This window comes from Protopterus annectens, chromosome 13.part0, assembly GCF_019279795.1.
Source record: "Protopterus annectens isolate FY-2018-M chromosome 13.part0, PAN1.0, whole genome shotgun sequence".
NCBI lineage: Eukaryota > Metazoa > Chordata > Ceratodontiformes > Protopteridae > Protopterus > Protopterus annectens.
The window spans coordinates 469,756,086-469,783,491 of NC_056747.1; the positions used below are offsets into that span (position 1 = coordinate 469,756,086).

Sequence of the window (27,406 nt, forward strand, 5' to 3'; positions counted from 1 at the left end):
CCAAATGCAGAAGCTACTTTGCCCTGAATCCCCCACCAGGGGACAGCCCAAAGGACTCGCTCGTACACGATTGGCCCCCGGGACTCCTCTATGCTTTTCCACCTATACCTCTGATTCCGAAATTCTTGCAGAAAGCCAAAACCCTGGGAAGGACTGCAATCTTAATAGCCCCTTTTTGGCCTCGTCAGATTTGGTTCCCCTTCCTTCGACTCTATCAACTGGAGGAACCTTGGATTCTGGACCCAGCTCCAGATCTACTGACACATCCATCAGGGGCCCCTCCATCCCTCCCTTCGTTCCCTCAGACTGACAGCTTGGCTGCTCTGATTCCCTTCCCAGCCAGGTCACGCGATTTTTTCTTCGGAGGTACAGCACATTTTGGTATCTTTGCACAAGGCTTCCACCAGAAAGTTGTATGCTAGTAAATGGAAGCAATTTGCTTTTTGGGCCTCTCAGAATAACATTGATCCTTATGTTGCCCTGATTGCTAGTATCCTGGAATTCCTCTCTTAAGCTTTTTCACGAAGGTGCTGCAGCTGCCACTATTAGAGTCCAATTGGCTGCCATCTCGAATTTTCATCTCGGAGCTGAAGGTTCTAACTTAATGTCTCACAGATTATGTCGGGCCTTCCTTAAGGGCACCATTCATCTTAGGCTGCCTGTTAGACAGCCCTTTACTCCCTGGAATCTAAATTTTGTGCTATCACATGTTATCCCCCCCCCCCCCTTTGAACCCGCTTCATCCTGTCAGTCGAAGTTTCTTTCCTGGAAGACTATTTTTTTGGTGGCCATCACTTCAGCACGCAGGGTATCTGAGCTTCAAGCCCTTTCTGTCAAACCACCGTATTTAGTATTCCATCCAGACAGGGTATCACTGAGGACTAATCCTTTTTTGCCTAAAGTGTGTTCTGAGACCAATCTGAACCAAACTATTGAACTTCCAACCTTTTTCAGCAATCATTCTAATCAGTTGGAATACATGTTGCATAAACTTGATGTCCACAGACAATTGAGATTCTATTTAGAGAGGACAAAGGTATTTAGAAGATCTGACCAACTTTTTGTATCTTATGCTGACGCCAAGAAAGGGTTACCAGTTTCTAAAGTTACCCTTTCCAAGTGGTTAACTGACTGCATCAACCTTATCTACTCTTCAGCGAACCAAACATTAGATCATAGTGTGAAGGTCCATTCAGTTAGAGCTGTCACCATGTCTTCGGCTTGTACGGCTCGTTTACCTTTGGATACCATATGTGCAGCTGCCACTTGGTCTAAGCCTCATACCTTTATCACTTGTTGCAAAGTGGACAGGGCCTCTAGGGACAGGGCTTCCTTTGGTTCCACTGTCCTCAGGAATGTCCCGTGAACCACCCTCACCCAGGATTAGGGTGCTTAGGATGCTACCCATGTGTAAGAATAAACAGCGAGATTGAACAACTTCACATAAAGAAGTTATGTACTTACCATAATGTTCTATGTGAGTTGTTCATCTCACCTTTATTCTTACATTCCCGCCCACCTTCCCCCTCCAGGGTCTCAAAGAACGGGTAGACTTGGGGTCTGGTAGTCTTGTTCTGGGTTTTCTTACTCCCGCTGGAGTATTTGGTGAGTTATACTTGCTCATGCTGGGTTCAGCAAACTAGATCTGAGGTAGGACAGAGAGCATCATGGGATAGAGGCCTGGCATCGAGCTACGCTAAGATCTGTAGCTAGTAAAGCGGCCAACTCGGAGCCGATGTCTCAACTCCGTACCCATGTGTAAGAATAAAGGCAAGATGAACAACTCGCATGGAACGTTATGGTAAGTACATAACTTCTTTTAGTGTCCATACCTGTGAGGAATGAAAAGTTAAAGAAATAATGGTTACACTGTCAGAGACCCACAAAAAGCACAATGACCTTCTGTGCATGATCTCTGAGGTTTAAAAATAAGGAAAATTAGAGAAATAATGACCACACTTTCCAGAGTCCCAAAGTTAGTGACTTCTGTGCACACCTTCGAGGTTTGACTGTGAGGAGAATTTAAGAAATAATAATCTTACTATTCCCAGCTCCCACCATCTACACACATGCAAGCTATAGAATATCTTATGTGCACACTTCTGAGCAGGGTGGGTCCAGGGCAGAATCCTTCAATAAGCCTGTGTAAAATTCCACTTCTACAAACTGAGTTGTGGAAACTGCTAGGATCTAGATGTTCTGTGATGAGTTTGTCTTATTTTTGAAAGAAAAATAACGTATAGTGTGTGGATCACTATAAATATGCTCTGAGTTTGGAAAAAAAGGCATGCTTATTAAGCAGCTTTCTGACATTGGAAAGTTTCTTAAGCTTTTATTAAGTACCTGTTACTACTGTTAAGCTCTAGTCACACACTAGTGCACTAACATCAGTGAGTGGTCACCACAAAAGAGACATAGGAAGTTGGTAAACACTTCATTTAGACTTTTTTCTAAAATCTGACTTGTGTTAAACAGTATGAGTGAAATGTTTAACAACCTACCACCACTCTGCTGTAGTTTTTTTCTGTGTGTTAGGGGAAGTGTATTACAGCACTACTGCACTTTTCTCAATAACTTTGGAATGTATAGCTCCTGGATCATATACCATAGATGTGCAACATTAGCTTCATTTGTATGTTTCCATGAAATTTCTGTGCAGTAATTCCAAAAGTAATGCATATTTTATACACTATATATGTCTTGTGTCACATATATGATAATGTTATTTGCAGCAGACAGCTAAAAATGGCATTTTATATCACAGTGTGCCCCTTTTGCCTTCCATCCCCCTCCCCCAGCCTTCAAAAGCTTCCAGCACACTTGGTTATTGTGATTGTGTTAAATTGTGCATTGTTTAATAATTTGGAACTTTTCTTCCTGGACTTCCACTAAAAGATGCTTTTATGAGCTCAGTTGGATCACTTGGGGTTAGCAAAAATAAATAAATAAATAAATTATGCACTTTTGACAGCTAGTATTAGAATAATAAAATGCATTTTTCAGAGATATCACAGGGTGGCTCCTTTTTAAATGTTTTCAGTGCCAAACAGATTTGATCCATATTATGTTTGCAGTGTACTGTTAAGTGCTTTTGATTGTGATAGTCACTTGGAACAAACTTAACTCCTAATTTTATTTCAACAGGCCTCCCAGCTGATACATTGCAGGGTCACAGGGACAGGTTCCTGGAACAATTCAAAAAGTAAGTAAATAAACTGATGGACAGAACAGATGAAGATTACTTTTAGTTTGGAGAGAATCTTAGCACATGCCCTTTAATGAGGATGAACACTGAGTTCTGTTGGTGGAGTTGGTGACTCAAGACATGTTTCTTTTGTGTGAATCTTTAACTTTCTTGTGCTTCGTCTTTTTTCCATGTTTTGTCTCTCTCTCTTTCTCTCTCCCTCTGCTGTTGTCCACAGATGACATCACCTCCTTTTTAGAGATGGTTTCTCCTGCATACAACCACACTGATGTCACTGACATTACCTTTATGTATGTAATAAGCCATGAGGGAGGATGCTTGGTTACATAACCATTGCACAGGGATGCTGTGAAGCACAGACCCAAATGACAAATGCTTTACCATCTCTAAAAATGCAGCTGTATATCTGCCTTGTGCACCCCATGTTGCTTTATTGCACTTATAAAAGGGAGTCTGTATTTTTTTTTTTTTGCAGTTTTGAGTTTTACATTTAGTAGTTTGCATATGGCAATTATATATGTTTTGTAGTGTGTTTTAATGTAAAATAGCTCTTCTGACTTTTTTGACTAATTGATAGCTGTGTAGGGCTATAACTTTTTAACTGTGAATTTGGGCCTGAAATTTTCAAGGTGATCATTTTAGGGAAACCTTTGCCAAACTGTTGTATGTTATTGCACAGTCCAGTTTATGAACAGTTGCTGACACTACACGATACCACACGTGAACTCTGATGAGTGAATGAGTCCAGAGGAGACTAATATATGAGTAGCACAGTGCTTCATAAAATGTGCACTGCTTTCCAGGTAACACAGCTTCAAAAATAATCATAAGAGTAATAATTTTAGTGGCAGTTCCCAGACCCATATATGCAAGCAGTAATACTAGGCCCCTCCCCCATCTTTAAGTTGATTTAACTAATGATAACTGTTTTTTTAACGTTTTTATTAAACCTGACTTTTTAAAAAAAAAAGCATAGCTGCATATTGCAGTAACAAAAAAGAAAATAAGCAATAATAATGTGTTCATTATATTGATCACTGCTGCATTAGCCATAAGCTACTCAAGCATTTGCTGTCTACCTATGAAAAAATTCTGAAGTCTGCCTGGATAAAAAAAAAATTACCCAGACTAACACTCTCAAGCAAAAATTCTATACCTTTTCAACTTTGTTGCATACTTGGGAGCTGTACAGGCATACTTGCATTGCTCCTTTTGTACATTGCCTTTCCATCATCTGTTCCCATTTTTTCTAACCTCATTTGATCGATTTTTATAGTTAATTGTGCAGTGTTTTGTATGCCTTACACGCAGTTTCTGTTCTAGACTTGACTGTTATCTCCTGTCCATTTCTCTTTGCCTGTACTAAATCATTCCCTGGTAAAGAAGGCAGTCCCATCCTGTAGTCCAAACTTCTGCATAGCCTCAAATTACCTTTCCTTTTCTAGTTATTTGCTCCCAAAACCTTGGCTGTTCTGCTGATTTTCTCCAGTAAATTCTGCCCTGTCTTGCCTACTCTCTGTACCCTACTTGCAGTAATCCCTATGGGTAAATCTGCTTTCTGAATTTTCTCGTGCTGGCTTTGAGTACTTTCTGCTACTTTAAGAATGTAATATTCTGTATGGTGGTTGTTCTCATTAAGGACCTGCATCCAAGATCATACTTTCTCCTTATTTCTCAAGCTTCCACCTCCTATTTCATCATCATCATGAACCTTTCCACCGACTTAGAAGCTTCTGCTTGTGCCATGTATATGAGCCTTAGTTGTATAGCTCTAAAATATCCACTCAAATCAGGTAATCCTGAACTACCTTGTTCTATGGGAATCATCAGCTTAACCAACTTAACTCTTGCCCTTCTCCCCTCCCAAATACATTCCTTCATCTCTTTATTAATTATCATCCACAGCTTTGCCTCTGGTTGAAAAAATATGCCTGACCTGTGTATAAAACGAAAGGAACAAGAAACATTTTCAATGTTCATATCCATAATCAAGAGCTTTCAGATTCTCACTTTTTTATTATTTTTGTTAAGTCTCTTCCCACATATTCTTAGCTGTAGTAAAATCTTTTGTAATTCATACACTTAAGTACTTAATTTTATCATGTCCACATGGGTATTGCTGAACCAGTTCATGTGCGGGTACATAGTTTACTGTTATAACCTTTGTTTTATCATTGTTTGACATCACAAAGGCTTGAAACTGTGTCAGAATGTTTCACAACATCAAAATATCCTTTTTCTGAATTTATCAAACACAAGATATCTGTAAGTAAAGCTAACATTTCTTGGTTACCATGCCAGTTATATCCTTGAATTTGAGTCTCTTATTTTCCTACTAATGGTTCTAAATATAATGCAAATAAAGGGGAAAGAGAACATCCCTGCCTTTTTCTGTGTTCAAACACAGCATGTTGAAAGGAACTCTTCCACCTTAATTTTTGCCTACAGCCCTTCATATATTCTCCTGATTATTTTTGTGAAGGAATGCAAACGCTGCCATTGCCCTACCATTAAAATCCCAGCTAACTTTGTTGAATGCTTTCTCTGCATCAGAGGCCCACCACCAGTGGTGGGATTTTTTTTTTCATACTCTGCTTTCCTATGGATTATCATTGTGCTGTTAATGTTATCAAATGCTTACCTCTCCTCCACAAAACCACACTGAACAGTATGTATAAATTTTGCCAACACAATTGCCATTCTTTTAACTAGCATAGACATAAATGCAATATAATCCTGGTTTAAATTTGAAATGGCTGTGTACGAATCCGGGTCTGAAAGGTCTTTACTTTTTGGGTAATACAGACACCACAGTTTTCTTCTGAGATGCTGGAACTCCACCCCCTCCTTTTTTTAAAATATAGATCTTTATCAGTCCCCACCACCAGCTATCAAACTTCCACATGAATACCATCTTTTTCTGGGGATATCCTGTGTGATTCATTATACATCACAGTTTTTGTCATCCCTTCCTATTTTAGCTATTAATTTTTGAGCCTCCTCTGCTTCTAACCTTAGTGTAAACTCTGCCTATTCTTGATTTCCAAGCTCCTCTTCTTTTTAAAAATGTTCATAAAATTTCTGCAGTATCTCTAATACCTCTGTAGGATCTTTGGTTATTTTTTAATGTTATAGACTCCCTAAGTTTGGCAACAACCTTTTCCATTTTCTTTTGCTAACTCATTGTGCTAAAGGTTGCAGTACACTGGAGCTGTCAAAAACACTTTCTAAATCCATGCACATTATCCAAATACCCCCTTACTTTCCATTTACCAGTTTGCATTTGCTCCTCTTCTTGTTCTGTGAGATTCCTCTTACTCTGTAATACTTTAATCTTTGTCCACCCCTCTAAATACATCCTATTACATTTCCCCCATATCTCTGTCTCTGTCTCTCATTATTTCTGCCTTTTTGAACTTCATTAGTCTTTGTCTTCTTTTCTGCTTGATTTTCTCTTCAAATTTCTTTTTTTGCTGATATCCAGGCAATGTATTTATAGACAAGAAACCGAATACCACCCAAAATGGTATCCTTTTTTTGGCCTACTTGCCTTAGTTTTGATTTTCACACTGGAAGAGCTGCAATCGACCTGTTAATCAGTATGCAGTCATCTCTGAAGTCTCCATACAGGTACTCAATTTGCTGGGAACTGTCAAGAACTGAAAAAAAAAATATGTAAACAGTAATGCTCTCCCACCCCATAATTTGTCTTATGTTGATGTAGTAATAGTATTCTTAATGCATGTATTTAATTGGGTTTCTGTGGTATTTTTGTGTGGGTTTCATTTCTATTTTAATATGTTTTTGTATTCTAGCAATATTTTACATTTTTTATATTATATCTTTAGATTTACCTCTTGAGTCAGACATATGTGATATGTACTTGATTCTTTCTACTGCATTTATGTGAGTGTGTTATTTGAATCCTGACTTAGACTGGATGCTTTATTTTGCTGCGGTGAATGTTTTTGCTACATGCTTTCACTTCCTATCTCTTCTTACAGTGTTTCATTTTCTGTCTGTGGAGTTTATGCTTTTTATTTCTTCAGGAGATTTTTACTTTATTGGAAGTCTTTTACTGTTCTGATTAGGTAATATACTTAAAACTAAGGTTTTAGTTTTTTTATTACTGTGAAATGTGATTAATTTGTGCCATAGTCCTCATTCCTATTTTGTTCTGTTTCTTTCTGTTAATTGTATGCAAAGTTAGTAATATATTTGAGTTTGGGGGTATGCTTTTATTGATTTCCTCTTTAAGTACTTATATGTTTGCAAGTGTTTCCATGCTAAATGAGTTTTGAAGATGGTGTCAGTTTTGGGAGTTTGCTGGATTGTGAAACCTGTGAGGGAGTAGGGATTTGTGAGTGAATATTAGGTCCAGGTGGAGTGCCCAGGCTTTTTTCTATATGCATGGAACAGAAATACAGTGAAAGCTTATGTATTTTATCCATACCAAAACAACGTCTATGTCTTGGTATGAGTTGGTGTTCTTATGAAAGCATCTACCAGTGCATGCTTCTGTGTCTCGTGACTATTAACCATTCAAGTGCATGCATTTTTTATTGTGTCACTCTTCATAAATATCTGACCCCATTTTTAGTATTCCTCCAGCTGTCTTTTTTTCAGGTACTGACTGCACAATAGCAATGCAGCATAAGCCTCTGTCTCTCTCCTCTCTCTCGCACACACGCACACACACACACACACACACACACACACACACACACAGAAAGAAGAATTACATCAAATGCTTCCGTATATGCTGATAGAGTGGAAGTCAAGGGCAACTGGAACATTTTTTACATTCAAATCAGGGTGATTAAGAAGCATGTACATGGCAAGACTGCAGAGTGCAGTATTGTTCATGCTGTAAAAGTAGATCTGGATGTACTTCTCAACTGTCCAGAATTTCAAAGAATATCCAGCTTTTTGCCTCATGTATTTAGTCTGTTCCTTATAAAATTTGTGATTTTCGGACAAGTTATTGAGCAATGAAATCACTAGTGACATATTTGAGTTTCAGACTTCGTATCACTCAGAAAGTGCATGCAGATGCAAAACCTGGTATTCTAGCAATTTTCTAAGTTTATAAGAGTAATATTTAAAAATTTTCCCTGATTTTGGGCCTTTGTCCCCCATTATTTTTTACTTTGTCCAGAATTCCTGTGCTAAAAGGTTGAGAAGGTATGGTTCTGGACAGATTCAGAAAACTAGATGAGTAAATAATACAGTTGATCCTTTGTAAACTAGTAAAATACAAGTTGAGGGCAGGAGTTCACCTTTAAATCTATACTGCTGTGGTATTTTGAAGTAAATGTTAAGATTTTTAAGATAGAAGAACACAAAAGTAGTCTTGTCTTATCTGTGTTTTCTTTCCATTTCTAGATTAAAGGACCTGTTTTATAGATCGAGTAACTTACAGTACTTCAAACGGCTGATTCAAATCCCCCAGTTGCCTGAGGTGAGCTTGAGCTGCACACTGTTTTAGTTAATTCTTGTTAGTGAGGAGGCAGAAGGCTTGGGTGGATATTGTGCATGATTGTTAAACCTTAACACTCACTTGGTTGTTGGGTAATCAGTTATTTCAGTAGTAGAGAGCAAGACGTAATCCAGTCTGATATTGTCTTTTCTGTCCATCTCAACAATTGAGTATATCGACCTTGATCAGATCTGAGGGCAGCAATATAAACTTTAGCTCCAAGATGGAAGCTCCTACCCGCTACCATAATGTATCACCAACCCTACTACCCAATATATTGTTTGCCACATAAAACAACAAATGCGTTCTCCAGGGCTCAGCTGTTTTTAAGTGACTCTTTTGACATCTTTTCTCTCTCTCTCTTTTTTTTTTTTTTTTTGCCTCTCTTCTCCTTATCCCTTCAGGTGTTTTTCCCCAATTTAAAAAAAAACATTGCAGGAATAGTAATTTGTATGCATTGGGTGTTGGTCCTCTGAAACTTTTCAGGTCCCCGTCTAGTGTGCTAAAACCTGTTGGATCTTGTTATGAAAAGCTTTCTCTCCTTTTTTTCTTGTGCATGTATGTGTGTGTGCGTGTCTGTGTGTATAGATGTAGATATACATGTCAGATAATGGTTTATGTTTAAAAAAGTGTGTAGCTTCCAGCCATTGGATTCCTCCAGACTAGCCACACTACTAGTGTGTCTACTGTTTGGGTTCTTTCCACCTAGAAGAAGTTTGTGAGATTTGCTCATCCTTTGGATCCAGAGCTTTATCCAGTCATCAGTCCAAACTGGTTCTGAAGACCCTGCTTCCTTCCCAGGCAGGAGATTTGTCGCCTTCTGTTTATGGGTTTCCTTCTTCCAAGAAGGCTTCTGACAAGGCAAAGAACAGACCCAGGGATTCCTCACAGGATAGAACAAAAAGTTGGAAGAGGTCTCCAGACCCTTCTACACAGCAGTGACCCACTCTAAAGATACCTCATCCCTTGCATCTGACAACTTCCCCACTGCCTCTGAGGTTGGATCATGCTTGGATCTGTTCTCCAGCTGCCGTGATTTGTCATATCCAGTATTTTCACTGGAACAGTTTTCTTTTAGGATTTTGTTGCTGTAGATCAATATGTATGTATGCCTTTAAGAAGCTTTCAGGGGCTTGCACAAGTGTATAAATACTGAGTGTGTGCGAGCCTGACTGCCATTTTGTAGTAAGCTGTTGAGATGCAAGCATGTATGTTTGTATAGACTATCAGTTAATCAGTTTGTTTATATTTTATACTGTTGCTATCCATCCTGATGTGTTTCCATGTAATAAAGTACGTAAATGAACTACCCTGCCTATTTGTTATCTATACTAGAGAGAGAGAGAGACGAGCAGCATGGTGCCAGAATGGGATCCAGATTCTCCAGTTTCCAGACCGAGAGCCACTCAGTTAAGAGTGGAGGAATAAACAAGAGTGAATCATCCCTACTGCACGTATAACTTGCAAAACAGGTCAGAAAAGTATTTCAGGTATTAAAACTTGCTCAAACTATTTTTTATTTGCAAAATATAAAACGAGGCATTCAGAACACTCTAAATGAATTTCTAAGTGACAGAAATATCCAAAACTGTGACATATTAGTAGAAATATTCAAAATAACTATGGAAAATGTTTGAAATGAAGTCTGAATCTCACAAAATGTATAAAATAAGGGAAACTGCATTTTTTCGCTAAGCACTACTTTTTCACATTAATCCATGCTATTTGAGTTGTCTCAATTATATGAAGTGCTTGCATGTTTGTGCTTTATTACAGTACAGCTATTTCACAAAATACAGCCATTTCAAAGCATATTTTGCAAAGTACAGTATTTCGAAGAGTTTGTTGTGCATTTGACTGTTATTACAGGCACACATAGCAGCTTGTTCATATATAATTCCAAGGGTCATATTATTACAGTGTGTTTTGGCATAATTTGTTGGCATGGCAAATGTAGTTCGAAAACCAGGTCCACTTGCATTTGACAATAATATTGCTGAGAATTTGAGAGTGTTTGAGCAAGAGTACAATATTTTCATATAGGCTGCATTTTCTGATAAAGATATCCATACAAAGGCATTTATTCTGCTTAATTTTGCTGGGTCAGAAGCCATAGAAAGAGAGCGTTCATTTGTGTATGCACCTGCTGTCTTTGTAGTAGGGGGGAACCATCATGTAGTGGGACCGGCTGAGTTAAGGGAAGACTCTGAGTGCTTAAAACATAAATTTAGAGAAAAGTGTAACCCCCAAATGAATATTACAATGGAAAGGCACTTATTTTACACAAGGGATCAGAAGTCTAGTGAGACTTTTGCAGGATATATAACTGATTTGAGAAACAAGGCTAAAACATGCAGAATTTGTCATTTAAAGGATGAGCTGATAAAAGACTTTTGTGTGGTATTAAAGATGGTGCTGCGAGAAAGATTTTGCTTTGTGACAGTGATTTAACTTTGAATAAGGCCATTAAGATTTGTCAGATATATGAGCTTACAGAAAAGAACACAAATATGCTTACAAATGAGAGATACATGCTTCCAGTAACTTCTGAGGCCAATGCTAATAGTATGCAGCACGTGGTTAAAAGAAACAGGCCTAAGCAAATGGCAGCAGCTATAAACACTGCAGCAGTCCCTGTGAAATGCCATAGCTTTCCAGCAAATTCCAGAGTGCACACAGTCTCAGTGAAGCATAAGAGTGAGTCAGCAAACTCAAAGAATCGGCCCCCACCCACTTTCATTGCCAACTGTCGTAATTGTGGTGGAAATCATGAGCCTAAAAGGGAAAAATGTTTAGCTTTTGGTAAGCATTGTCACAAATGCAATAAGTGGAATAATTTCAAAAGGTTTTGTAAATCAAGAGGGGCACATTCTTTTATTAAAAGGGAACATTTTAAGAAACAAGTTGATCAGTTAGAAAGCTGTGACTCTACTTCTTATGTTGATGGTGTGTCTGTGCTAAATGAAACAGTCAGTGCAGTAGATTTATGGGCAAAGAATGAATTATTTTGTACTATTCGAATAAATGGAGGACCCATAGAGCTCAAAGTTGACACAGGTTCAAAGTGCAATGTTATGTCTGCAGAAACATTTTCTAGAATATGTGCTGGTGAGAAGCTTGATTTGGCAAAGTGTGCAAAGCTTGTTGTTTGTGGTGGTGAAGAGATTCAGACTGAAGGCTCAGCAGTACTTTAATGTTGCTCTGCTGGGAGAAGCTCCGACTTGTTATTTTATGTGGTCAGAAGGTGCATGCAGTCATTATTACGACTCAGAGACAGTTTGAAAATGGGACTGCTTTAATTTAATGAGAAAAAAAGGAAATCTCTTGCGGTAAAGTACCTGTTAAGCCCAGAAAAATTACAAAATGTTGGGTACAGGTACTCCACAACAATCGAAGCCAACCAGAAACAAAATTCAAGGTAGTCACGGATATAGCAGTATAAAATAAAAACTTTTACTCCATGGGTAGTTAGCGCTTTCATGTCTACTCAGGATGCTTCTTCAGACTTTAATAAAAAACAGTGCATCTTAATTACTTAAATACAAACCATCTGACAGAATCTACCAATAAAATCACATCAAACAACTTATAAAACCCCCTTTTTTTCAAAAAAGTAAGGCTCCTGAAGAAGCCATAAAAACAATGAATTTAAAAGAAAAACAATAAGAAAATAATAATAATAATAACAATTCAAAATCAATGCTTCAGAGGATGATTAATGAGAAAGGGTTTTAAACTAACCCTCTCATTAAGACCATGTCCTGCATCTGCTTGCAGTCTAATAATCCACTTACATTCTTCCCTCTCAGTGAAATTAGCTACATTACCTAATCTCATTGTTGTCTGAATTAGTTCTATTACCAGGAATTCAAAAGTATGAGTAGTGCCTTCCAACAATATTTAGCTAAGGCATTCCTTTCATTCTCTTTATTGATGGCATACTGGTGTTCTCTAATTCTCTCCCTAAGGGTCCTATTTGTCATACCTATATAGAATGCCTGGCATTTGATACATACAGCCAAATATACAAGATTCCTCGTCTTGCAGTCTACATAATGTTCAAAATTATACAACACCCCTGTATCGGGATGTTCAAAAATATTCTTGCCAGATATCTATCTACATTGATTGCAGCTCCGGCATGGGAATGTGCCTTTTCTGTCAGATGGTATTCTATCTTGATGTCGTTTATCATAGCATAGCATTTTCTTTAAGGATCTGGTATTCTTGAAGGAAAAACTGGGGTAAGGACTATTGTTTTAATACTATCATCTAGTTGTAAAATCCCCCAGTTCTTCTTTATAATGTTCGTGATACTTCGATTCCTATTGGTGTAGGTAAGTATCATTCTTTTTTTATCTGTGCTTATTCGCCTAATTCGTTCAGTTTGTTCCCTTCTATCCATCTGGATAAAGGGTCGTGTCCCATCTCTGCGCTCTACTTGTTGCAGGGCTAACAAATCTGTTTTATGATAGCCCCTAGATTTAAACTCACTATCCAAGTCTAACAAACGTTTGTGAAAGGCCAAGTCATCACTCACTAATCTAGAACACCGTGCAGCTTGATTCTTAACAATTTTTTTATGTATATGTGGTGGATGCATGCTGTCACGGTGTAAAAAGGTATTTCCCCTACATAATTTCCTATAGATGTTGGTGTCAAAAGACCCATTCTGTTTCTTAATAGTAACATCTAAAAAATTAATCTGTGTACAAGATCTCTCCCCTGTTAATTTTAAAAAAGATGTAGTACTATTAATATAATTCAAAAAGTCATCTAGGGTAGATAAATCACCACTCAAATGAGGAAAAGGTCATCCACAAATCGTTTGTAGTACTTAATATATTGTGAGTACAACTCATTCTCCAATATATACGTGGATTCCCAATAGGCTAATACCAGATTTGCGAAAGAATTGGCACATGACGTGCCCATCGCAACTCCTAAGGTCTGCAGGTAGTATTTATTATCATAAAGAAAAACATTATTTTCTAGTACTAATTCCATAAGCATAATGATTCTAATTACCTTGTTTGTATTCAGGCCCTTTCCAAGAAGGAAAAGTCTCAAATAATCAAACCCTGTATCATTAGGTATACAAGTAAATAAAGATTGTATATCTAGAGTCATCATGATGTCATTCTCAGTATACGCTTTGTCTATAGTACTCTCAGCCAACGACTCTAATAGTTGCTGTGTATCTCTCAGTATGGAAGGTGTGGCGTCAACTATTGGCCAGAGCTGCTTCTCAATGTAAATAGAGATGCTCTCTGTGAGCCATCCCTTCCCTGATACAATCGGTCTAAATGGTGGATCAACCAATGTCTTGTGTACCTTTGGAAGGCCTCTAATAATCGGTACCAATGGTTTATCTACTAAAAAATACTTGTAGAGGTCATTATCTATAATAGCACACATCAACATATCATACAAAGCTGCCTGTACCTTACCAATGGTCTTATTTAAATCATACATATGTAAAACTCTATAAGTAGTTTCATCGGATAACATTTCAAGCATTCTAAAATTATAGTAATTAGTATCTAAAAGTACTATCGCTCCACCCTTATCCGCTGGGCGGATAATAATAGCTTCATTGTTCTAAGACTTCAAAGCTGTTATTTCCTGTGAGCTTAAATTATGAAATTCAGATTTGAAAGTGGGTTGTTCATATAACATATAAAAATCATTGCTACAAATCTTTTCAAAGCTTTCAATGAGAGGATGTAATTCTGGTATAAAGCTAGAAGGTTTCTTAAAGGTATTAATAAAATGCCTTTCTTCATTATTGTTGTTTTCGTAGAGCAAATCTAATGCCAACCATCTTGTGAGGATAAGGGTGGAGCGATAGTACTTTTAGATATTAATTACTATAATTTTAGAATGCTTGAAATGTTATCCGATGAAACTACTTATAGAGTTTTACATATGTATGATTTAAATAAGACCATTGGTAAGGTACAGGCAGCTTTGTATGATATGTTGATGTGTGCTATTATAGATAATGACCTCTACAAGTATTTTTTAGTAGATAAACCATTGGTACCAATTATCAGAGGCCTTCCAAAGGTACACAAGACATTGGTTGATCCGCCATTTAGACCGAGTGTATCAGGGAAGGGATGGCTCACAGAGAGCATCTCGATTTACATTGAGAAGCATCTCAGGCCAATAGTTGACTCCACACCTTCCATACTGAGAGATACACAGCAACTATTAGAGTCTTTGGCTGAGAGTAATATAGACAAAGCGTATACTGAGAATGACATCATGATGACTCTAGATATACAATCTTTATTTACTTGTATACCTAATGATACAGGGTTAGATTATTTGAGGCTTTTCCTTCTTGGAAAGGGCCTGAATACAAACAAGGTAATTAGAATCACAATGCTTATGGAATTAGTACTAGAAAATAATGATGTTATGTGATCCTATCTCGCCTACATTCTGAATGATGGGTTCGGAGCCGATCCCTCGGCTCCGACTCGGCACGCTTATGCCAAAGAGCGAAGTCTCTTATTGGCTGAGCTTACTATATCCCAGGATGCACCACTACCAGTCCCCAGATCTCGCTTTGCCGCTCGCAAGACGTGGTCTCGAGCTGGCTGGGCTGAGTAGTTTTATTAACTAACTTTCTGTCAGTTTTTGCTAAATTTGCTCACAAAAGCTGTTTTAACGGCTATCGCTAATTTTTTGTGTAATTGGATTGTAAAATTGTTGTGTGTGATTGGGTTGAGTTTGTTTTCGCCCTCCATCCAGGGCCTTCGGACTGTCAACCCTTAATATTTACAGGGTCTCTAGTGTTCTATAGTTGGTTTAGAGTTCCCTGTCCCTTTTTTTTCAGGAAGTGTTTGCAGTAAGCTTAGCTTTATCATCAGCAAGAGTTTAGTTGTTTACTTTCCTGTCAAAGTGAGTGTAACATCATGTCTCAAACCCCTAGGCCTTCGGGCTTTAAAAATGTTCGAAATGTGGGTTTAAAATGTCTATCACAGACGATCATTCGCTCTGTGTATATTGTCTCGGGGCAAAGCACTTGCAGGAGTCGTGCAGTGTATGTCACGCTTTTTCCTCAAGGGTCCTCCAGGAGAGGAAAAATAAATTGATTCTTAAGGGGTTAGTTAAACCTTCCTTTGAAGAAGCCTTGGCATCCTCTCCTGCTCGCCAAAGAAAAAGGGCTTCGGTTCCGAGCAGTCCGGCGGATCCGACTGCCAAGAAACTTAGGCAGGCGTCTCCTTCGGCTCCAAAGACTTCGGAGCCGAGGTTGAACGGTCTGCCTCGATGCCACCAGTATCGACTCCTCTGGCTTCGAGCCGATGGCTGGGGCATCGAGGCGGGTCACCTTCGGCTCCGCTGCTCGGAGCCGACAAGGGTCGCCCGCTCAGACACTTCCTCCTCGGCCAAGTCTACCTCGGCACCGATGGAATCTGCTGTGAGTATTCCTCGGCGCCGATACTCATCGAGTCGCCGAGCCGGTCCCCTAGCCCTTTGGGGCCGATGGAGAGGCCTTCAACCCGTTCTATTTCCTCTCGGTCTTCGAGGATGTCGGATTCTGATATAGACAGGGTGCTACAAAGACTGTTCCAGTCCCCAGTCTTCCAAAATTTGTTTCGTTCCGACCCAGCTGGTTTCGGAGCCGATGACCTTGGCCCACCCCATTGCCATTCCTCCTCCGACTGCTTCTCCGGCCGGAGCAGGTGCTGTTGTTGCCGGTGCAGATCTCAGGGTCGGCACCAACCCTTACTCCAACCCGGGCTTCGGGTCCGAGTTTGGTACGGACTTCTTCGGCTGGACCCGGGGTGATGTTTCGGGACCTATGCTTTCGGTTCCGAGCCTCCCCTCGGTGCTTGGCTGCGGGACTTCCGGCTATCACGGCTCGAGTCCGGACACTCCCAGGATTCTGGGGTCCGGCTTTCAGGGCCATGAGGAGTGCCTTGGCCAAGTCCTCTTCGCCATCTCTCCGGTTTTACCAGCACCTTCCTGGGCGTGGAGACTGGGTCTTTGGCAGTTCCCCTGTCCGTAGCCAGCGGAGCCCCGAGGCCTGAGGTTACCCCAGTGGGGTTCCCTCCTCCTGAGGGTTCTTCGGAGTTGTCTTCAGAGGAACCCCAAGGAAGAGATCGTGCAAGAGGAAGCACGTGGACTCCCCGAGTCTATTACATCGACACTGATATGGATGATGCAGAGGGGTCCCAGTCGCCCTCGGATGATGTCTCATTTGCAGACATCTTAGAGATCCTCAAACAACGAGGCGGCTGGATATCCAAACCCCCTCTGCTGACGAGTCAGTGCTCCTCAAGGCCTTTGGGGCTCAGCCCTCCGCCTCCTGGGTGTCTCCGCCTTCGACGAGCTTCTGGATTTAGTTTGTCGGCGTGGGAACATCCAGATACCGTGGAACCAGTCCCTTCGCCCAAATAAATTTTTATCTGCACCCCGAGAAGGAGTTCCTTACTAAAGGCGTGGCTGTAGATGCCATGGTGGTGGCATCTGCTACACAACAGGACGTGGCAGAGGCTTCAACGCCCATCCATCCTCCTAATAAGGAGTCTAGGAGTATGGATAGGTACGGAAGCGCACCCTGACTTCAGCGGCCTTTACCTTAAGGTCTCTGAATTATTTGGCACATTTTACCAGGCTTCAGAGGGATCTGGTCAAGGAGTTGTCAGATTCCTCTCGGTAACCTACCTGAGCAGCTAGCCCAGTCGGTTAGCTCTCAGTTGGCTATCCTTACGCCAATTTCTAACTCGTCCATGAGGCTCATTTCCTATGCGCCGGCGGGTAGAGCGGCAGGCACAGGCGTGGCTCACGTGAGACAAGCCTGGCTCCGCTTGTGTCAGTTTGGAGGCCTTCAAGTCTTCCTTCACGACGCTCCCTTTGATGGGTCCTCATTGTTTGGACCCAAGGTGAAAGACACCCTTACCCGCTGTGAGCAAGAGGGAAAACGTTATCTGCCGTAGGTGCCCGTTATTCCACTCCCTTCGGCCTTACCCCAAGGCCAAAGGAGGGGGAAAATGTGGTTCAAAATGTCGCAAGTTTTTCTCCCAACAGCAGGAAGATTCCCGCCCAGAGGCAGAGGGCGGGAAATTTTTCAGGGAGACGCCGTCCCAGAGGCGGCAGAGGGCCCGCAATTCTGGAGACCATGAGTCCTTTCGTGGCTCTTCAGCCTCCCACACGCCATGAGGGATTGCCCGGCTGTGCTGCTCGGAGCCAGTCGGGTGTCGCTTTGCCAAGCACCTAAAAGCCTGGGAGTCAATCACTCAGGACAGATGGGTGCTTCGATCATTGCCGGAGGTTACACCATCCCATTCAAATACTCACCCCCACCGTCCAAGAGAATCCCGGACCCACCACCCAGTCAAAGGGAAATAGCAGCCGCAGAAGCTTTAAAGCTGCTAGAAAAGGAGTCATCCAACCGTCCCCACAGACCAGATCGGATCAGGAAATTACTCCAGGTTCTTTTTAGTGCCAAAAGACAGGGGACCTGAGACCAATATTGGATCTCAGCAGATTGAACCAATCCGTCACGAAATCCAAATTCGAATGGTCACGTTACAATCCATTCTCCCGTTGTTGGAGAAGGATGTTTGGATGTGCTCCATAGACCTCAAGGACGCCTGTTATCACATACCGATACATCAGGCGCCCAGAGGGTATCTGCGCTTCAGCCTGGGAGTCAGTCATTACCAATTTTGTGCTCTGCCCTTTGGTCTCACCACAGCCCCCAGGGTGTTCACCAAGTGTTTGGCAGTAGTGACGGCTCACCTGAGAAGTCTTGGATTCCAAGTGTTTCCCTATCTCGACGACTGGCTCCTGACTGCCACCACCAGGCATCTACTAATGGACAACCTCAAAGCCACCATCTCCTGGGTGTTTCCCTAGGGATTACATTCAATTGGTCAAAGTCTGTCTTGCTGCCCTCTCAACGCATAAAGTTTATAGGAGCAGAGATAGACTCAAGATTGATGCTGCCTTTCTTCCTGCCGAAAGGATCCGAACTTTACAGGGCCAAGTTCAAGCTCTGATCTCGAGATCCAAAGCCCCAGCCAGGATGGTCCTACAGGTTTTAGGCTCAATGTCTGCCACGGTTCTTTTAGTTCCTCTAGCAAGATTACACATGAGGATTCTTCAGTGGCTCTTGTCAACTCAATGGTCCTTTCAGGATCTTCGCCTCAATCATCACATCTTGATTACGGAAATATGCAAAAGGGACCTTCGCTGGTGGCTTCAGACATCCAACTTGGATCAGGGAAAACCCTTTGTTCTCCCTCCAGTGGTTACCCTGACGACAGATGCCTCCCAGATAGGGTGGGGGCATTGTCTGGGCAGGCTAGTTCAGGGCTCCTGGCTTCCGATCTAAGCTCGTCTCCACATCAACGTGTTGGAGATGAGGGCTGTACTTCTATCCCTACAGGCCTTACACAAGTTTCTTCCTCAGGGCATCATCGCCATCCACACAGACAACATGTCGGTGGTTTGGTATCTGAACAAACAAGGAGGGACCAGATCGTATCCCCTTTGCAGAGAGGCCATGAGAGTGTGGGAATGGGCTGTAGCTACCAACCGCTTCTTGGTAGCGACCCACATCCCGGAAAGTCAAATGTATTGGCGGACAAATTAAGCAGGACAATTCTCTCTCCTCACGAATGGTCTCTAAACCGCACAGTAGCAGCCCAGGTTTTCAAGAGATGGGGACGCGTGCTGCGACCTATTTGCAACTCCACAAAACACCAAGTGCCAAAGGTTCTTCTCCTTGATGCCACATCAGGAAGTACCAGCCATGGATGCTCTAGCACAACCTTGGCCAACAGGGCTACTTTATGCCTTTCCTCCAATTCCACTCCTTCCCAAAGTTATTCAAAAGCTTCTCAACTGGGGTCTTCAATGATTCTGATTGCCCCATACTGGCCTCGTCAGATATGGTTTCCTTACCTGAAAAAGCATGCAGTGGACGATCCGTGGACCTTAGACCTGATCCCGGATTTGCTAATCCATCAGTCGGGACATTGGCATCAGTCCCTTCAATCTCTGAAATTGACAGCTTGGCTCCTCCACTTCCAACCTTAGTTAGAAGGCACACACTAGACCCGGAAGTTGTTCACATTTTATCTTCGGCCCACAAACCCACCACTAACAAATTGTACCTCAGTAAGTGGAAGAGGTTTTCTATCTGGGCTCAACTCAAGGGCTTAGACCCTATCACTGCTCCTGTCCCAGAGGTTTTGAAATTCTTAACATCCCTGTTTAATCAGGGATCTTCTGTCTCAACTATTAAAGTCCAACTAGCTGCTATCTCTAAGTTCCATGAATCCACGGATCCTCCTTTGATGAGCAGCAGACTATGCAAAACGTTCATTAAAGGTGCGAGTCTGTTAAGACCACCAGTTTTTCATCCTGCACCTCCGTGGGATCTTGATTTGGTGCTTCGCATTAACATCTCCCCTTTGAACCGGCTGCTACTTGCGAATTAAAATACCTGTCTTGGAAAACGGCATTCTTAGTGGCTATTACTTCTGCAAGAAGAGTCTCAGAGCTTCAAGCCCTGTCTATTAAACCACCGTACTTGATTTTCCACAAGGATAGAGTATCACTTAGGCCTAATCCATCCTTTGTCCCAAAGGTTTGTTCTAGTTTCTGTCTTCAACAATCTCTAGAACTACCAGTTTTCTTTCCAAAATTCTCTAATGAAGCAGAATACACTCTCCATAAATTGGATGTTCACAGGCAATTACGCTTCTATTTAGACAGGACTCAGCAACTTCGTAAGTCAGACCAGTTGTTTGTGTCCTTCTCTGATAATAAATTGGGCCAAACCATCACAAAAGCTACAATCTCAAAATGGATCAGAGATTGCATAACTCAGGCCTATTCTTCTTGAATAAACATCTTACATCATCTATCAAAGCTCATTCTACCAGAGCTATGGCTACTTCTATAGCCTTTCATTCCAAGCTCGCTATATCGGAAATTTGTGCTGCGGCTACTTGGTCCAACCCGCACACTTTCATTTCCCACTACAAATTGGATGTGGCATCTAAAGGACGAGCATCATTTGGTTCCACAGTACTCAGGAGTGTTTTCCAGTGAGCCACCCAGGATTCAGGTGCTAGGACGCTGTCCCATCATTCAGAATGTAGGCGAGATAGGATCACATAACATCTTTTAGTTATGTACTCACCATAACTTCAGTTGTTTGGGTTCCATCTCGCCTACATTCCTGATACCCACCCTCCTTCCCCCTGCCTTGCAGATCAGAAGAGATTGAACGGTTTTGAGTTCAACTGTTTTTATCTTGTTTCATCTGACGATGTTATATAAGCAGGGTATGCGTGTGCATGTATGGACAAACTAGATCTGGGGGACTGGTAGTGGTGCATCCTGGGATATAGTAAGCTCAGCCAATAAGAGACTTCGCTCTTTGGCATAAGCGTGCCGAGTCGGAGCCGAGGGATCGGCTCCGAACCCATCATTCAGAATGTAGGCGAGATGGATCCCAAACATCTGAAGTTATGGTGAGTACATAACTAAAAGTTTTTCTTTATGATAATAAATACTACCTGCAGACCTTAGGAGTTGCGATGGGCACGTCATGTGCCAACTCTTACGCAAATCTGGTATTAGCCTATTGGGAATCCACGTATATATTGGAGAATGAGTTGTACTCACAATATATTAAGTACTACAAACGATTTGTGGATGACCTTTTCCTCATCTGGAGTGGTGATTTATCTACCCATGTGATTTTTTGAATTATATTAATAGTACTACATCTTTTTTAAAGTTAACAGGGGAGAGATCTTGTACACAGATTCATTTTTTAGATGTTACTATTAAGAAACAGAATGGGTCTTTTGACACTAACATCTATAGGAAATTATGTAGGAGAAATGCCTTTTTACACTGTGACAGCATGCATCCACCACATATACATAAAAATATTGATGTTAAGTTGTCCATCTCGCCTTCATTCTTGCTGGATGGGTTCGGAGCCGATCCTCGGCTCCGACTCGGCACTTGCTTTAGCTTGAGAACTCCTTTTACCAGCTCGAGGCAACCCTATATCCCATGATGCAAGGCGGAACTACCTCAGGTCTCCTTTGCCAGCTGAGGTAAGTAATTTTTTGTCAAAAGAGAAAAAAAGCTTAGTTAGGGATTTATTTCCCCCTTGTTTCCACTTTCATAGTCTGTAGTGTGTTTACAGCCCACCCTATTCCCTTATAATTCAAAACTTTTAATTTCCTTTGGTAATTGTATAAAAGTTTAGTTAGGCCTAGACCCCATTGGTTAATCCCTACCTGTGTGTCTGTGTGTTAGGGGATTAATTGTGTGTGTTTGTTGGGGTTTGTGTGACTTCCTCCTAGAAATATGTCAAAGGAAGGTCTCAGGCTTAAGAAGTGTGACTCGTGCTGTCAGAAAATGTCTCTGACAGACGGTCACACTTCTTGTGTTTACTGTCTGGGGCCTTTGCACCTGCAGGACTCCTGTGCTTTGTGTCACTCTTTTAGCCAGAGAGTCCTGCAGGAACAGAGGAATAAGTTAATCCTCCGTGGCTTACTTAAGCCAGAAGGTTCTCCCTCTAAAACAGGGTCTGGTAAACCTTCTAAGCCACAAGGTTCAGGCTACAGTATTCAAGCCTCCTCCGGTGGCTTCGGCCGGAGCCGAGATCGCCCGCTGGAACCGATCTATCTGCTTCAAAGTAGTGGGTTCGCACCATTGGTTCCGACACCCGGTCTACTGTGGCCTTGTCGGCTCGCTGGAGCCGACACCTTATCCAGCATCGGAGCCGAAACCTTCGGCTCCATCTGGAATTCAGGGACTTCGGCTCCGATGACTTCGTCCCGAAGAGATCTCGGTCCCGTTTGCAGAGTATCCACTCGGCCCGGGTCTCCTCTTTGTCGGAGCGGAGCCATCGGAGCCGATCTTCGAGATCTTCCAGGCTGTCTGACCACGACTTAGAGAGGGTGGTAAGCAGGCTGTTGAAGTCGCAGGCACTGGCCCAAATGCTCCATAGCCCGTCTCAACAGACTTCGCTATTGTTTCACCCCTGAACTTCCTCCTCCGACTCCACACCAGAGTTCGGAGCCGAGCTTCTCGGGACAGCGACTGTTTGGCGCCGAGCTGATACATCCTTCGCTCCGCTGCCTCGGCTCCGATCTCCTCCTTGAAATCTTCCTTGGAGGGATCCGGTCGTCGGGTTTGCCTTGTCGGCTCTGAGGGGGCTAGTGGCATCGGACCCTTGTCCCACCCGCTCTCCCTCTTGGGATTCGGCTTTGGTAAGCTCAGCACCGACATCGGCCTCGAGCCTTCCCTCTCAGTGGAGCCGGAATTCCTGTATCCTCGGATCGGGATATTCCGCCTCCCGGGAGGGAGCCTTTGAGGTGATGAGGAGTGTCCTGGCTACTGAGCCAGGTCAACGGCCCATCCCTCTAGCTCCTCCCTCTTCGGTGCCTGTAGACACCTCTTGCCAGCCTCTTGCTCTCAGGCCCAGGGATCCATCGCCCCAGGTTTCCCCATTGGGAATTTCCTCCTCTTCGAGTTTCTCCTGATCCGGCAGGTGAACCCCCTCGGAAGAGGACGTGTAAGAGGAAACACACAGACTCCCCCGAGTCTACTACATCTGATACCGTCTTAGATGAGTCGGAGGGTTCCCCACGATCCCCCTCTGAGGATGTCTCCTTTTCAGACATCCTTGAGCTCCTTAAACAGAGGGGGAATTGGCCATCCGTTGATCCCTCCGAGGATGAGTTGGTATACCTGGAGGCTTTTGGATCCCGACCCTCCACCTCCTGGGTGTCTCCGCCTTTCGACCCACTTAAGCAGGTAGTGGCTCGGAAGGCATGGGCGGCTCCAGATTCTGTGGAACCTGTCCCCAGGAGACCATCCAAGTTTATCACGGCCCCTACGGACAAACAGTTTCTTTCCGAGGGCGTCTCTGTGGATGCTATGGTGGTGGCGGCGGCCACTAAGAAGGAACTGGCGGATCCTTCAGTACCTGTCCATCCTCCTAACAAGGATTCTAGGACCATGGACAGGTATGGAAAGCGGATGTTTTCTTCAGCGACCTTTGCTATGCGTTCGCTGAACTACCTTTGTCACTTCACCAGGCTTCAAAGAGATATTCTCAAGGAACTGGGTGAAGTGGTCCAGGATCCTTCTGCTGCTGGGGCTCAAGAAAAAATTGCCTCACAGCTAGCAATCCTGAATTCCCTATCCAACTCCTCCATGCCGCTCATATCCTATGCGGCCGATGGAGCAAGCAGGGCCGCAGGCACAGGAGTTGCTCTTAGATGCCAAGCCTGGATGCGGCTTTGTAATTTTATGGACCCTTTAAGGCGTCCTTCACTAATACCCCCTTTGATGGTTCGGCTTTGTTCGGACCTCAGGTGAAGGATACCTTGACCAGGTGTGAGCAGGACGGTAAAACTCTTTCTGCCGTTGGAGTCCATTTTTCCACCCCTTCTAGACCATATCCCAAGGGTCAGTAGGGAGGGAAGATGTGGTTCCAAAGCCCAAGGAGCTACACTGGACACGTGGTCAGTTTACCCCAGAGGCAGAGGGGTAACAATAATAGACGCCGCCTAGAGGCAGGGGGTCCTCAGAACCAGGGCAACAGGGAGTCTCTTCCTGAGAAGCCCTTTCAGCATCCCTGAGGTGTTGCCCGACTGTCCACCCTTGGAGGCAGTCGGGAAGGATTTCGCTGTACCCAGTAGCCTGGCATTCCCTCTCACAAGATATGTGGGTACAGTCGATCATATCCGAGGGTTACAAAATCCCTTCAAAGGTATCCTCAGACTCAACAATCCCTTCCAGACATCTCACCCGGTCAAAGGGATTTGGCAGAACAGGAGGTTTCAAAGCTCCTAGGAAAAAGAGCCGTCCAGACTGTGCCGCAGACCAGGTAGGATCCGCGTCTACTGAGATTCTTTTGGTCCCCAAAAGGACGGAGATTGGAGACCAATATTAGACCTGAGCAGTCTAAACAGATTTGTCAAGAAGGCAAGATTCCGGATGGTCACGCTTCAGTCCATTTTGCCCTTTCTGGGCAAGGACAACTGGATGTGCTCTATAGACCTTCAGGACGCGTACTATCACATAAAGATTCACAGGCGCTCCAGAAGGTTTCTCCGCCGGCTAGGGACCAGTCATTACCAATTCAGAGCCCTGCCCTTTGGCCTCACTTCAGCCCCAGAGTGTTTACCAAATGCATGGCAGTGGCCACAGCTCATCTGAGACGGCAAGGATTCCAGGTGTTTCCTTATTTGGACGACTGGCTCCTCCGCCACCACCAGGTGTCAGCTTCTTCAGACCAGAGACTACACTCTACAGCTTTGCAGGAGTTTGGGAATTTCAGTAAATTTCAAAAATCTTCTCTGCTGCCTTGCCAATCTATCACCTTTATAGGCAGAATTAAACACCCTCAAAATGTTAGCCAGACTAACAGATCAAAGAATTCTGGACATCCAAAAATTGCTCGGATCTATTGCAGAGCAACAAGGTCAAAGCCAGATTTATACTGAAGGTTCTAGGTCATATGGCTGCGCCATTGTTCTTCTACCACTGGCTCGCTTCCACATGCCTTCTGCAGTGGATGCTATTCACGCAGTGGTCGTACCACAGTCTCCGATGAGGCACGAATCTTAGTCACACAGTCGCAGAACTCATCTGAATTGGTGGATATCTTCCCTCTTCTTCATCAGGGCCGACCTTTGTTCCCCTCCTCCAGTTGCCACAGTCACTACGGATGCCTCTCTGATCGGGTGGGGGCATTATCAGGGCAGGATGGTCCACGGACGTGGCAACCCATAGAATACCATCTGCACATAAATGTCCTGGAGATGAGAGCGGTGCTTTTAACGCTGCAGGCCCTTAACGACTTTCTTCCCACGGGTACTATTGCAGTACAAACGGACAACGGTCCGTGGTCTGGTACATCAACAAGCAGGGCGGACCAGGTCCTATCCGCTGTGTCGAGAAGCTCTCAGACTTTGGCAATGGGCAATCTCCTCTCATCGGTTTCTGATAGCAACGCATATCCCGCAGGTCCAACCTCTTGGCGGACAGGCTGAGCAGATCCATTCTGATGCCTCACGAGTGGTCTCTCAATCAATCTGTAGTGGATCAGATTTTTCTGAAGTGGGGCACTCCTTGTTGCGATCTTTTGCTACTCCTCAAAACAACAAGTGCCCCGATTTTTCACCCTCTTTCCTTCCAGGCCAACCCCTGAGAGACTCTCTAACCCAGGATTGGCCCCGGGACTTCTGCACGCTTTTCCTCCTTTTCCTTGATTCCACAAGTTATTCAGAAAGCCACCGCTTTGAGGGCCAAGTTGATTCTCATTGCCCCTTATTGGCCTCGACAAATTTGGTTTCCGCCTCTGCATCGTCACCTTCTGGTGCAGCCCTGGCATCTGGACCCAGTTCCAGATCTCTTGATCCACCAGTCGGGTCAGCAGCACCGGGCCATTCATTCTCTCAACCTCACTGCTTGGTTGCTCCACTTCCTTCCCTAGCCAGGCTACCGATGATCTCTGACTCAGTCAGAGACATCTTAGTGTCTTCTTTAAAGTCGCCCACTAGGACTGTTTATGCTAGCAAGTGGCGTTTTCTTATTTGGGCAAATTCCAGAATATTGATCCCTTTACTGCTCCTGTACATTCTGTTTTAGATTTCCTGGCGGAGGTTTTTCATTCAGGATCCTCGTCATCTACAGTTAAAGTACAACTGGCTGCTATTTCCAAGTATCATGTTGGCTTGCATGACAATAACATTATGTCTCATAGATTGTGCAAGGCCTTTCTGAGAGGAGTTTTTCTCCTAAAGCCGCCTATAAAGCATCCTCCTCCGCAATGGGATCTAAACTTAATGTTGTCAACCTTGATGCTACCTCCCTTCGAACCGCCTGCTTCATGTTCTTTGAAGTTATTGACCTGGAAAACTATATCCTTACTGGCTGCCACTTCAGCAAGAAGGGTTTCAGATTCAAGCTCTCTGCATTCGCTCCCTTACTTGGTTTTTCATAAGGACAGGGTATCATTAAGAACTAACCCGTCCTTTCTCCCCAAAGTTGTGTCTCAAACCAATATTAACCAATCTATAGATCTACCAGTCTTTTTCCCAAACTATTCCGACAGAGCTGAACAGAAGCTTCATTTTTCGGATGTCCATCGTCAGCTCAGGTACTATTTGCATAGAACTAAACAATTCAGGAAATCGGACCAATTATTTGTCTCCTATGCAGAAAACAGGATAGGTCTTCCAGTTTCTAAAGTGACCTTATCCAGATGGTTGACTTCCACCATTTCCTATGTGTACTCTCTCAGAGGCAAGCAGCTATCTTCTAAACCAAAAGCACACTCAACCAGGAGTCTATCCACTTCTGCAGCCTTTCAGGATAGACTACCCATTGATACTATTTGTGCAGCAGCTACTTGGGCCACGCCTCATACCTTTGTATCTCATTACAAGTTGGACTTGGCCTCCAGAGATAGGGCTAGTTTTGGTTCCACAGTTCTCAAGAGTCTGTTCCATTGAGCCACCCGGGATACAGGTGCTAGGACGCTGTCCCATCCAGCAAGAATGAAGGCGAGATGGACAACTTAACATTTAGAAGTTATGTACCTACCATAACGCTCCATGTTAGTTGTCTTCTCTCGCTTCTTCTTGGCCCCTCCTTCCCCTGGCCTGGACAGATCTTGACGAGTTCCTATCAGGTTGTTTTCCTCCTGAGCC

At 43.1% G+C, this 27,406-nt stretch overlaps 1 protein-coding gene across 1 annotated transcript in view; it reads left to right on the top strand.

The window, feature by feature from the left end:
* The window catches only part of HIP1 (huntingtin interacting protein 1), a 2,554,439-nt gene that overhangs the window by 1,383,259 nt on the left and 1,143,774 nt on the right, over positions 1–27,406 (top strand). The window contains exons 9-10 of the mRNA XM_044054110.1: positions 3,145–3,202; positions 8,591–8,666. Of these exons, the coding sequence (XP_043910045.1) occupies positions 3,145–3,202; positions 8,591–8,666 (134 nt within the window). The remainder of the gene's footprint in view (positions 1–3,144; positions 3,203–8,590; positions 8,667–27,406) is intronic.